General features: G+C 36.1%; 1 protein-coding gene across 1 annotated transcript in view; it reads left to right on the forward strand.

Annotated features, from left to right (window-relative positions):
• Positions 1–14516, forward strand: part of DNAH12 (dynein axonemal heavy chain 12) — a 235342-nt gene that overhangs the window by 159723 nt on the left and 61103 nt on the right. Inside the window, exons 42-46 of the mRNA XM_032647909.1 lie at positions 312–611; positions 1285–1463; positions 5121–5313; positions 6625–6786; positions 10244–10438. Coding sequence (XP_032503800.1) covers positions 312–611; positions 1285–1463; positions 5121–5313; positions 6625–6786; positions 10244–10438 — 1029 coding nt within the window. The remainder of the gene's footprint in view (positions 1–311; positions 612–1284; positions 1464–5120; positions 5314–6624; positions 6787–10243; positions 10439–14516) is intronic.

The following is a 14516-nucleotide window of genomic DNA, read 5'->3' on the forward strand; positions in this document are numbered from 1 at the left end:
AATGGAACAACCATAATTACTGGGAAATAAAAGCTTTGTCACTTCTTGAGCTTGGATGGAATCAGATAATAATAAGTTCCCTCAACTTTGTAATGCCTGGTTGATTGCTATAAACCAAAAGAAATAGATATGTGCTATATTAGACTCAGTACTATACAATTTTCCAAGTCAATATGATCTGATAGGATAAATAAAATATTTTATATAATATACTGTCTTTTACAGTATATTACATTGTTTTTGGCTTTGTATTATTGACTTTGCTGATTATAAGCATTTTATTTTTGCTTTGTTGCTTTTTTCATATTCAGATATATAAACAATCCATGGAAAATCTTTTGCCCACTCCCACAAAATCTCATTACACTTTCAACTTGCGGGATTTTTCACGTGTCATCCGGGGCTGCTTGCTCATTGAAAGAGATGCCGTGCAGAGCAAGCACACTATGATCCGTCTGTTTGTGCATGAGGTTCTCCGAGTGTTTTATGATCGTCTCATTAATGATAATGACCGATTCTGGCTGTTTACTTTAACCAAAAATGTTATAAGAGACCATTTTAAAGAATCATTTGATAGTATCTTTTCACATTTGAGGAAAGGGAATGCACCAGTGAGTATATTTAGTGATTAAAAATATATTAAGTTAAAACAATCCAATAGCATGAATTATTACAATCAACTTATCTTTGAAAGAATACTATTCTTTCTTTTTTTTTTTAACATCTTTATTGGAGTATAATTGCTTTACGATGGTTTGTTAGTTTCTGCTTTATAACAAACTATTATTTCTTAATGATCATATTCTTTTAACTTTCCTCATAGATAGGTATTTATATTGAGAAGATTTGCTTTCAGAGGAATTATGTGTATAACATAGAAGTTATATGATAGGGATTGAATGATATAATAGATATAAGGTGCTTAACATGGTGACCATCCCTTAGTAATGACTCACAAAATGGGAGTGGCTTTTCCTTCCCCTGGGGGCAAAAAGCTTATATGATAGAAAAAACTGTTTTCTTTTTACTTCCTAAGGATAAAATATAATTTCAGGTGTTAATTTTACAAGTATATTATTTACTATCCTAATATTTAAAAGAATTATCTAATTGATAATCATCCCATAACATAGATAAAACAAAATTTTGTGGAATGTTTTCTTAAATTTATTTTAGAAAAGAATTTTAAACTTTCTTAAATTTATTTCAGAAAAATTTTTGTTTTAAAATTATTTTAGAAAAAATTTTAAATTTTAATATAATTTGTTGATTTCCATTTTATAGGTAACTGAAGAGGACTTAAGAAATCTCATGTTTGGTGACTATATGAATCCTGACCTTGAAGGAGATGACAGAGTTTATATTGAAATTCCAAATATTCATGATTTTAGTGACATCGTGGAGCAATGCTTAGATGAGTATAATCAAACTCACAAAACGAGAATGAATCTTGTCATTTTTAGGTACCTATATTTGGTATTGATGATTAAAATTACTGTTTATAAAATTTTATTGTGAAATATTTAAAATGTACAAAAAGATATAAAACTATGATGAACAACCTTGTACCCATCACCCAGCTTGAGACATAAAATACTAAACACAATATTGTAAATCAAATATACTTTGATTTTTAAAAAAGGGCATAAAATACTAGCAATTTATTTGAAGTCCCTTGGGTAGCCAGCCCTCCCTCACTGCATCCTTATTGTACCTTATGGGGATAAAAAGAAACTCACGTGTTTCTTTGGCCTTTTACTACATGTGTGTGTTCCTAAACATATATGCAATCTTATTTTGCATGTCGCATACCGTGCACATTCCTCTGCAAGTTGGTTTATTCTAGATTGTTTGTGAAATTCACAGAAGATGAATTATTACTACTGTATTGCACTGTATTGTATAATTTTAACAGAATGTAGTCATTCTTCTGAGATAGACTTCTAGGTAATTTCTAGTTTATGTAAAAAAAAGGGTTGAACATTCATGTCTCCTTAGTTACATGTGTAAGAACTTCTCTAGGCTATATTCTTAGAAATGGAATTATTGTGTCATGGTATGTAAGCATCTTCTACTTTGCTAAGTTTTGCTAAAGTATCTTCAAAAATAATTATTGTTTTTAAGAGCTTCCATTGTTTCTCACCCTTCACAACACTTAGGATTGCCAGACTTGGTAAGTTTTGTCAGTCGAAGGAGAGTGGAATGGTATCTGACTGTGACTTCAGTTTTTTGTTTTTATTTTTTTAATATCTTTATTGGAGTATAACTGCTTTACAATTGTGTGTTAGTTTCTGCTTTATAACAAAGTGGATCAGTTTATATCCCCGTATCTCTTCCCTCTTGCATCTCCCTCCCTCCCACCCTCCCTATCCCACCCCTCTAGGTGATCACAAATCACCGAGCTGATCTCCCTGTGCAATGTGGCTGCTTCTCACTAGCTATCTACCTTACGTTTGGTAGTGTATATATGTCCATGCCACTCTCTCACTTTGTCCCCTCTTACCCTTCCCCCTCCCCATATCCTCAAGTCCATTCTCTAGTAGGTCTGCGTCTTTATTCCCGTCTTGCTGCTAGGTTCTTCATGACAATTTTTTTGTTTGTTTTTTAGATTCCATGTATATGTGTTAGCATACGGTATTTGTTTTTCTCTTTCTGACTTACTTCACTCTGTATGACAGACTCTGGGTTCATCCACCTCACTACAAATAACTCAATTTCATTTCTTTTTATGGCTGAGTAATATTCCATTGTATATATGTGCCACATCTTCTTTATCCATTCATCTGTTGATGGACACTTAGGTTGCTTCTATGTCCTGGCTATTGTAAATAGAGCTGCAATGAACGTTGTAGTACATGACACTTCTTGAATTACGGTTTTCTCAGGGTATATGCCCAGTAGTGGGATTGCTGGGTCGTATGGTAGTTCTATTTTGAGTTTTTTAAGGAACCTCCATACTGTTCTCCATAGTAGCTGTATCAATTTACATTCCCACCAACAGTGTAAGAGGGTTCCCTTTTCTCAACGCCCTCTCCAGCATTTATTGTTTGTAGATTTTTTGATGATGGCCATTCTGACCAGTGTGAGATGATATCTCCTTGTAGTTTTGACTTGCATTTCTCTAATGATTAATGATGTTGAGCATTCTTTCATGTGTTTGTTGGCAATCTGTATATCTTCTTTGGAGAAATGTCTATTTAGATCTTCTGCCCATTTTTGGATTGGGTTGTTTGTTTTTTTGATAGTGAGCTGCATGTGCTGCTTGTAAATTTTGGAGATTAATCCTTTGTCATTTGCTTCATTTGCAAATATTTTCTCCCATTTTGAGGGTTCGTCTTGTTCATGGTTTCCTTTGCTGTGCAAAAGCTTTGAAGTTTCATTAGGTCCCATTTGTTTGTTTTTATTTTCATTTCTCTAGGAGGTGGGTCAAGAAGGATCTGGCTGTGATTTATGTCATAGAATGTTCTGCCTATGTTTTCCTCTAAGAGTTTGATAGTGTCTGGCCTTACATTTAGGTCTTTAATCCATTTGAGTTTATTTTTGTGTATGGTGTCAGGTAGTGTTCTAATTTCATTCTTTTACATGTAGCTGTCCAGTTTTCCCAGCACCATTTATTGAAGAGGCTGTCTTTTCTCCACTGTATATTTTTGCCTCCTTTATCAAAGATAAGGTGACCATACATGCGTGGGTTTATCTCTGGGCTTTCTATCCTGTTCCATTGATCTATATTTCTGTTTTTGTGCCAGTTCCATACTGTCTTGATTACTGTAGCTTTGTAGTATAGTCTGAAGTCCAGGAGCCTGTTTCCTCCAGCTCCATTTTTCTGTCTCAAGATTGCTTTGGCTGTTCCGGATCTTTTGTGTTTCCATGCAAATTGTGAAATTTTTTGTTCTAGTTCTGTGAAAAATGTCATTGGTAATTTGATAGGGATTGCATTGAATCTGTAGATTGCTTTGGGTAGTATAGTCATTTTCACAATGTTAATTCTTCCAATCCAAGAACGTGGTATATCTCTCCATCTATTTGTATCATCTTTAATTTCTTTCATCAGTGTCTTATAATTTTCTGCATACAGGTCTTTTGTCTCCTTATGTAGGTTTATTCCTAGATATTTTATTCTTTTTGTTGCAATGGTAAATGGGAGTGTTTTCTTGATTTCACTTTCAGATTTTTCATCATTATTGTATAGGAATGCAAGAGATTTCTGTGCATTAATTTTGTATCCTGCTACTTTACCAAATACATTGATTAGCTGTAGTAGTTTTCTGGTAGCATCTTTAGGATTCTGTATGTATAGTATCATGTCATCTGCAAATAGTGACAACTTTACTTCTTCTTTTCCGATTTGGATTCCTTTTATTTCTTTTTTTCTCTGATTGCTGTGGCTAAAACTTCCAAAACTACATTGAGTAATAGTGGTGAGAGTGGGCAGCCTTGTCTTGTTCCTGATCTTAGTGGAAATGGTTTTAGTTTTTCACCATTGAGAATGATGTTGGCTGTGGGTTTGTCATATATGGCCTTTATTATGTTGAGGTAAGTTCCCTCTATGCCTACTTTGTGACTTTAGTTTTAATTCCCCTAATTACTAGTGAGGCTACGTTTCCTGAATTTACCATTTTGTATATAACTGATTTTCTATTTCTCACATAGAAATCCCAGTATTAAAAGATTGAATAAATTTGGGGTTTTTTTTGGTTTTGTTTTGTTATTAGCCGAGCTGTGTGGCTTGTGGGATCTTAGTTCCCCAACCAGGGATCGAACCTGGGCCCTTGTGAAAGCCCAGAGTCCTAACCGCTGGACCACCAGGGAATTCCCAAAGAAATATTTTTATTAAAAGCAATAATATACTCCCAATATAAATGATTACCATTTCATTTTATTTTTATAATTTGTATAGTACATTTCCTGAATTTGTAGCTCAAATAGTTTTCCTTTACATCAAATGATCCAATTGCAACTGCATTTGAAGAATCATGCTTTTTGATGATTACCTCTTTAAAATTGGGATAGTAATGTATGGGGCAGCAAGGTCCATTTTTCTAGGAAAGCAAAATGATACTTATGTGTAAATATACATTTATATTAAGATTTTCAAGTATAATAATATCGATATTTCATAGGTATGTGTTGGAACATTTATCACGAATATGTCGAATTCTAAAGCAGTCTGGTGGAAATGCTTTGCTTGTTGGACTTGGAGGAAGTGGTCGTCAATCTTTAACTCGTCTGGCTACATCCATGGCAAAAATGCAAATTTTCCAACCAGAAATTTCTAAGAGCTATGGTATGAATGAATGGAGAGAGGACCTGAAGGTAAAATTGTGAGCAAATCTAGCAAATAATATCAGTGCATTATTTTTTTAACATCTTTATTGGAGTATAATTGCTTTACAGTGGTGTGTCAGTTTCTGCTGTATAACAAAGTGAATCAGCTATACATATACCCCATATCCCCTCCCTCTTGCATCTCCCTTCCACCCTCCTTATCCCACCCCTCTAGGTGATTGCAAAGCACTGAGCTGATCTCCCTGTGCTATGTGGCTGCTTCCCACTAGCTGTCTATTTTACATTTGGTAATGTATATATGTCCATGCCACTCTCTCACTTCGTCCCAGCTTACCCTTCCCCCTCCCTGTCTCCTCAAGTCCATTCTCTACATCTGCGTCTTTATTCCTGTCCTGCCCCTAGGTTCTTCAGAACCATTTTATTTTTAGATTCTACATATATGTGTTACAATGCATTATTTTATCACCAGTGTATCGCTGTGTGCTAAATACACTGGTGATGATGATAATAATATTATCCCTAGAGCAGTTACTGTGTGTGCTGAGCACTGTTTTAAGTTCTTTATATACATGCTGTCATTCTATAGGTATGACAGTTCAATGCAGCAGGTATGGTTGTCTCTGTGTTTTACTGATGAGGAAACTGAAGTTGAGAGAAGGTATGCACAGCAGAGCAGGATTTATGACTTAAGTCTTATCCACTGCTGTTACCATGGCTGCTGCTGATTTTACCTTTATTCTAGTTCAGAGAGGCCTTATTTCAGGTAAATGTATGTTTTCCAGTAGACTTAAATATGAACCTCAATGAGGATGATGATGTCATTAATGTTGTCAAATCTTAATAGTGTCTTTGGAGCTGTGTTGCTGTTCCAGTAACAAATAGAATAGTGGAGTGCATACTTGGGGCTTCATCCTCATGTGCCTAGGGCTCTGCAGGCCCCTGAAGAGAGATGACCTAAAGTGGAAAAAAATAAGAGAGATATTACTGGACTTTTTAAACTTTCTCTGACCCTGACATACTAAAGTTCTACATCCTAAAAGTTAGTGTAGAGAACTGGTCTTTATATCTTCGATCTTAGATGGACAGAGATTCTTTCTGTTTTCAAATCCATCTCAGTCCCTGAAGTAAGACTCTGAATCAATGGGTATGTCTATGGGGTTGGCAAACTGGCCAGTTGGAGTCTCCCACCAAAAGGGTGGGAGAAATGGAGGCCCAGATTGACAGCCCCACCAAAATGGAAAAGGTACTACTCTAAATTTGAGATGTTATCAAAAGAAAGGAAAGCAAAACCAACAGATTTCCACCCGATTCTGGTTATAAGTACATTTTTATTTTAAGGTTCTATTAAGGAATGTGGGCATGAGGGGCCAGAAGACAGTCTTTCTAATCACGGACACTCAGATTAAAGAGGAAGCTTTTCTAGAGGATATTGACAGTGTGCTCAATACTGGAGAAGTACCTAATATTTTTGCAGCAGATGAAAAACAGGAAGTGATGGAGGTAAGTGCTTTTTAGGGAGTGCTGCTCTCAACATGTCTTGAAGCTTTTCTGCTCTTCAGGATAAATATATCTTGTGCAGAGGATTTTGGTAATTGAAAAATTAATGTATATTATTTTAATACTTTTTTGGTGAATTTTAAATAGCGTCGATAGTTATGAGACAGAATTTTAATTCATTTTTTCCATAATGATGACAGTGTGTTTCATCCATTTGATCTTATTTAGCATGTTTTCTGAGTGATTAGAGATTTAAAATCATATCTTAGGGTTACAGTGATATGAGAAAATATAGCTTTAAAACACTACTTGATTAGCTTTTATGGTTTACCACTGGTTAGTAAAATTTTCAAATTTTAACAAAACTACTTGTATTAATTCTGATATATCTGAGAGTCATGCTTTGTGATTTAATTGACAAAAAAATACATTTTTGAAGCACCCACTACTTCAGATGTCCTGACCTTTGACCCCCATTTCTAAGATCTTCCCATACAAGATTTCAGCTAGTAATTTCCCCTTTCATGTACCATAACTACTTTTACCCACAGATTTTATCACTCACACCAGGATGCTTCATTCCAGCCTCTAGTGATAGCATGTGGAATAAAATGGTTTCACCCTGGTTGTTCAAGCACTCTGCTTTTCTTGTCTATGGAATGAAACTGTTATATACACAAAATAGTTCCTCCTACATAGCGTTGTTGTGAGTTCTGAGGATCAAGTGAAATAAGGCACTCATGGAATGTAAGGCACTTATGGAATGTCAGGCACTTAGAAAGCCCTCAGTAAATCTGATACATTACCAGTTCATGGCCTGGCGTGGGGAAGAAGAAAGAAAAAAAAAATCCCAAGTAGCGTCCAGGTTGTGGCTAAGGCTGCTGAAGAATCGTAATTCTCCTAATTTATAGGATAAATTCATCCCCCACACTCCTACCCAAGGAATAGGACACCTTGGGGAGTGGGATTTTCTAAGCTTTGCAAGGCTTTTCTGCTCACTGTAGCTATTGTTTATCTTTTCTTCTCATCACTTTGCTACAAAACTTTTCCATTGCTTCACTCTTTTATAGTATGACCCAACAGTAGCCTTAAGAACTTCTTTCCTTCATATTCCACCCTAGGAACACCGTATCAGTTTTTCCACAAGGAAATAGTCATGGTCAGAACTCAGGGGTACCAAAATGCATTCCTGTTTTTGCTTGCTTTATACTAATTTTTAAAAATATAAAAGGTAATGTAAAAGAAGTTATATTAATTTCTTTACATACCCTGCATCCCACTTTGAAGACCACTTTGCTTATTTCATCCATCTGGCAAACATTTTACTGTAAACCTCACTTCCTATAACTGACCTCTGTAGCTTGGCTCTGGTACTGCCTAGAGGGCACCTCTTATAGACTCAGCACATCTCTCTGATGTCAACATCAGCGTTCTAGACTCAGATCCTCTGAGTTCTAGAAACCTCTGTTTCCTGACTACCTTTTCCACTGTTCCATTTGTACTCCTTGCAGAATCAAATTATTGAAGTATTTTTCTCAGTGTAGCAGTGACTTATTTACCACATTTAGTGATATTTTCTCAGTTCCCTTTTAAAATTGTGATTCATCTTTGAAATAATTCATCATTCCTCCTTTTAAACTCTGCTTTCTCTGGACTGCTATGAAATTTCACTCAGTTTGTTTCCTATCTCCCTAATTATTCCTTCAGTAACTAGTCTTTTTCTTGCTCCCGAGAATCAGTTGTGCTCCCAAAGTGTGTGTGTGTGTGTGTGTGTGTGTGTGTGTGGATATTACTCCCTACTTCTACTCTAGAAGCATTAACCAATATTTCTGTGTAAATAACCCCTATATTTATATCACCATCCTGGCCCTTTCATGAACTCTTGTTCTACAGTTAGAACCATGTATTACCTTTCTCTATCTGAATGTCCCTCTGTTAACTCAGAGTTAATGCAGGTAGACCACCTGAACATAATTTCATAGATTGACACTGATCATAATAGTTGTAATTTGAGAATTACTGTCAGAATGAATATACAGAGTTTCCCATAGATATAGCTATCATATTTCTATAGTAGAGAATTCTTTTAGAAATAAATTCATAGTTATAACATTAGAAATTGTATGATCATTGTGATCACTCCCTAAATTTGCTATTGAAAAAATTTTAAATCTATTTATAAGATAATTTATTGACTATGAAACCTTTTCTGCTTTGAACAAGGAGAAAGGTGGGGTATAAAAAGCTGAAAGGTACTTACCTATGTGGAAAGAACTATTTTAAGTATTCACATGTAATGGCTTTTTGATTCCTCAACAATCCTTTGATATAGGTACTCTTTTCCCCATTTTACAGATGAGGAAACTAAGGTACAGAGAGGTTAAGTAACTTGCCTTCAGGTCACATAGGTAATCAGCTGCAAGCGGGGATTTGAATTCAAGAAGTCTGGTTCTAGAGCCATTATTCCTAACCACATATAAGATGCCTTTCTCATACAGAGATATACAAGGGAAGAAAATTAAAAGTGACCTATAATCTCATTACCAAACAACTCTATTAACATTTCAAAAAATACAAATATTATAAGAATAAAATTAGATAATTCAAACAGCATAAGAACGTCCAAAATGGAAAAAAATATGATATAAACCAAGAAGAATGTCCAAGATAAAATATAAAGGCCTCTCTCTCACTCTCCCTTAAGTCCATCCCACCCAAAGTAACCACTATTAATAGTTCTTTGTGATTGCTTCCATAAAGAAGTGTGTATGTGCTCACACATATGCACCTATATATTTTTTAATTTAACAAAAAGGATCATATTATACATACTGTTGCACAGTTTGTTCTTGCATTTATTTTATCTTGTTGATCTTGCCATAGCACATGTTGATGCATCTCATTATTTTTAACAGTTGTATAAAATTACAATATATGGATGTTTAATAATGTTTTTATTTTTTATTATTTTTAAAATATTTATTTATTTATTTGGCTGTACCGGGTTTTAGTTGCGGCACGCAGAATCTCAGTTGTGGCATCAGGCTCTAGTTCCCTGACCAGGGATCGAACCCGGGCCCCCTGAATTGGGAGCGTGGAGTCTTAACCGGTGGACCAGCAGGGAAGTCCCTATAATGTTTTTAACTGGACACTTTAGTTGTTTATATTTTTTCCTCCTAAAAACAATGTTGAATTATAGTCCCACACATATATCTTGGTGAACTTTTGTATTTTTATAAGTTAAATTTTTGTCAGATATTTGTTTTTAAATTATAGAATTACAGAATTGAAAGTAGTCTTCTAAGTGCAAGCTATGACAAAACCATTATTTTGATATAAAAGCAAAAATTTAAAGATATTTATAAGGGGAGTAATAAAAATTCTTAATATTCCAGTATCTAGTAATCTTATTATCAGCATACCTGTTTTTATTTATGAGGTTTTTTCTGGTATTCCCTAGGGTGTTCATCCTGTGGCTCAGGCTGGCAGTAAACACGATGAATTCAGTCCTTTAGCGCTGTTTGCTTTCTTTGTGAATCGCTGCAAAGATAATCTTCATGTTGTAGTGGCCTTTAGTCCCATTGGAGATGCCTTTCGAAATTGCTTGAGGCAGTTCCCATCCCTCATCAATTGCTGTACCATTGACTGGTTTCAGGTTTGTAATTTGGGGGGGAAGGACAACTAAATCTTTTGGAATTTTGCTGAAATCTTACTCAACCTCTATTAATTTACATTCATCAAGTGTTTCTTGATCACTTACTCTAATGGCAGCACCAGGGACTGGTAAGACTACATGATCCCCAAAAGGAGCTCACACTCTAGACTGGAAGACAAAAAAGGCAGTCAGCAAATGAGCAGTCAACAATTATATAAAAGAGCCATAGTCTTGGTGTGGGAAAGGTGTACTTATTAAGACAGTGACTCTCTGAAATAGGAAAATGAATTCGTTACATAGAGGAGGGGGTGTATAAGGAACCAGCAGAATGTATTTTATATATACATATATATATATATATATATATACACACACACACACACGTATATGTGTAAAGATATATATAGAGAGAGATATATATTTATCTATCTGTACATATATTTACTATAAGGAATTGGCTCACATGATTATGGACGCTGACATGTTCCAAGATTTGCAGCTGGCAAGCTGGAGACCCACGAGAGCTGACAGTGTAGTTCCAGTGTGAAGGCCAGCAAGCTTGAGACCTAGGAAGAAATGATATTTCCATCTCAGTCCAAAAGCAGGAAAAAACTGATGTTCCCGCTTGAAGGCCATCAGGCAGGAGGAAGTCCCCCTTACCTGAGGGAGTGTCAGCCTTTTTTTTCTATTCAGGCCTTCAACTGATTGGATGAGGCTCACTCACATTAGGGAGAGCAGCCTGCTTTACTCAGTCTGTTCATTTAAATATTGAACCCATCCAAAAATGCACCTCACAGAAACACCCAGAATAATGTTGGACCAAATATATGGGCACCCTTTGGCCCATAGCAAGTTGACACATAAAATTAACTATCACAAGATGTTAGTACGTGCAAAGGTGGAACAGTGGGGAGAGCATGGCTCATTTGGGCAAATAGTTTGGCATGGCTGACTGGCAATGAGGGCAGCAGAAGTTAAGTTGGAGCTTTAAGTGGGTGCCAGGCTATAAAGGAATTTGTAAATGTGCCTAGGAATTTGGTTTTATCCCAAAGACATTGTGGAGCATTAACATATATTTAGCTAATCAATATTTTAGGAATAACCCAAAACACTTGGAGGCTATATGGTGGATGATTTGGAGTGGGGCAAAACAAGAAACAGGAAGACCAACTTGGTGGCAATTTCAGTCATGCCAGCAGCAAATGATGCAGGCCACCACCTCATTTAAACAAGGCAAATCGTCACTGCCTGTGTAAAGCCGTTAAGTATTTATGCTCTTGAGAAGGGTAGCTCCTGGTGCCTTCTATTTGTTTGTTTTATGCCTAATGGAGTGTGGACTATAGATTGACCCTGGATAATTTCTTTTAAAGATAAATTTCTGACACTAATTTGTTTTATTCCCTCTTGCCTATTTATCAATTGCATGTTTGAAAAACTAATTCTGCCCTTTTGAGGATTGCAATATGTTTCAGCTAGTGGATGTTTTAGTGTTTATACAACAATAAAACTGTGTGAAACAGTTTTGCTTTATGCAAACTATATCTTAATATTGCTTCCATTAAGTAGCCCCAAACCAAAACCAAACAAATGAACAAAGCCTGTCCAACCATAAGTTTTTCTTTTGTGAAATCTTATAAATACAATTCTATGACTTCTGGATTTTTTTTTTTATAACCATAAGGCTTTCTGTTCTGTTATATGTGATTCATACTTGTTGGGGGAAATTTTTTAAAAGGTGGAACTAGGAGTTGCAAATAGATAAGGGAGATTAAGTGGATAACAGAGAGGAACAGAGATTTTATAGTGGAACATTGGGGTTATAGAACCTGTGTCAGGGGCGCTGATGGCATTGTTTGGGGCCTGGCTCTTTTAAACTCAGGAAGTGAGTGTAAACCACTGTGTCACATAGTCAGGAAGTCACTGACTTTTTGGATAGATCTCTGTTCTCCCAAGTAGGGAGTACTCTCACCAGAGGTGCCAAAACAACTCAGAGGATAACGGAAGGATTTACTGGAATATTCGCTTTTGTATGAAATATTTCACATGGATTAACATTGATACCCTTGCTCAGTTTGTATGTCAAATGGCCATGTGTCATAGATGGTATGCAAGGTACCCTGAGGGATTCCTGCAATGAACTAAAAATTGAAGATACATAATGCAGTTGTATGTGGACAGTAAGAGAATGTCATAAACCAGTAGCAGCCAGCTCAAGCTCTGTGTCAGCTACATTATAAGGCAAAAACAATGACTACTTAACAAGATCTGGTAAGACATTGGTAAAAACAAATTTAAGCAGGCTATTTGGAATATGGATTTATATCAACTGTTTAAATAATAAAGGTTATCCCCGGGGGTGTCGTGACTTGCAATATTAGCTTATGATAGCATGGTTACCTATCAACAGCCATTTTCTACCCACTCCATCTTTGCTGACAGAATTCTGATTTTGTTTGGGAAATCACTATCCATGTAGCCATGTATAATAGGGATTCATTCCTGGTCGGTCTAATTCAGCATTGGTGCTCTCACTCCTCTTACTGTTGACCATTTTACACATGAGCCTGTTCATAACCCATTGCTTGCCAATGGATCTGGATTTAAAGTCTGCCAGGGAGCTTTTGGGAGAAGCTTTCTCAGTATAAAAAGAGTTACATGATCGGAAAAGTCATATGACACTTATTTTGGCATTTTACAAAAATTCATTTATCTTAATAATCTTTAGATGCCTCTTTTGAGGTTTAAAAAATATATATTAGTACAGTAATACCATATGCATATAATCTGTTAATAAGTATGTGCACACTGGTAGTGTGTGCTTAAAACTTTTTTTTACTAATAGGGTGCTTGATCAAAAAAGTTTGACTTTTACCAGGATAGAGGGCCAGACACTGAAAAAATTGATCTTAAAATGCATATTGTCTACTATAAAGAAAATAATTATAAGCATCTTGTTGAATCTAAATGAAATGAAGTTTGGAAAATACTCTAATGAGAAAATGGAGATTAATTACTCATTTAACATAAATTATTTCATTGAATAAATATTTCAAGTATTTATTTGACAAGAACTGTTTTAGGCACTGAAGATACCAGCAGTGAGGAAGAAGTCCTTGCTTTCGTGGACTTTATGTTTTAGTGGTGAGTCAGGGAGACAGACAAAAACAAATAAATATATATGTCAGATATTGGTAAGTGCTAAGAAAAAATTCAGGATAATGGAAAGAGTAATGAGGGAAGGAATGCTGTTTTAGAAAGAGTGCATTGGGAAGACCTTCCTGGTAAATTGGCATTTGCACAGAGATGTGAAAGAGTGAACCACATGGAGGTCTAGGTGGGGAGGGTTCTAGTCAGAGGGACGGCAAATCCAATGGCCCAGAGGTAGAAGCACACTTGATATATTCTAGGAAAAGCAAAGGAACCATTTCACTGAGATGGGGAATACTGGAAGAAAAGTGAATCTGTGGGGAAGAAAATCAAATGTTCAACTTTGGATGTTATAACAGGTAGGAATTATAATGGGCTGCTAGTAACAGAAACCCAAACTAAACACATAGGGTTTTTTTTCTTTTCCTCTCTCATATAGAAAAAAATTGAAGGTAAGCAGACTAGGACTTTTGTGACTTAACAAAGTCATCAGAATCCCATGTTCTTTTTTTTTTTTGCTGTATGCGGGCCTCTCACCGCTGCGGCCTGTCCCGCTGCGGAGCACAGGCTCCGGACGCGCAGGCCCAGCGGCCACGGCCCACGGGATCCTCCCGGACCGGGCACGAACCCGCGTCTCCTGCATTGGCAGGCGGACTCTCAACCACTGCGCCACCAGGGAAGCCCCCCATGTTCTTCTTTACTATCCTTAGCATGTGGTTTCCATCTTCAGAGTCATCATATGGTCTAATGTGGCTGCTAGATCTCCAACTTTCACATCTGTGCTACGGAAACAAAGTAGAATAATGGAAAGTAGGGCAAAAAGGACCCATGCCAGCTCTATGTAATTCTCTAGAGAGCTTGCTTATATGTCATTATTTACTCTGAATTGCAAAGGAGTCTAGGAAATGTGGTATTATAACTGGGCATATTG

This window comes from Phocoena sinus, chromosome 11, assembly GCF_008692025.1.
Source record: "Phocoena sinus isolate mPhoSin1 chromosome 11, mPhoSin1.pri, whole genome shotgun sequence".
NCBI lineage: Eukaryota > Metazoa > Chordata > Mammalia > Artiodactyla > Phocoenidae > Phocoena > Phocoena sinus.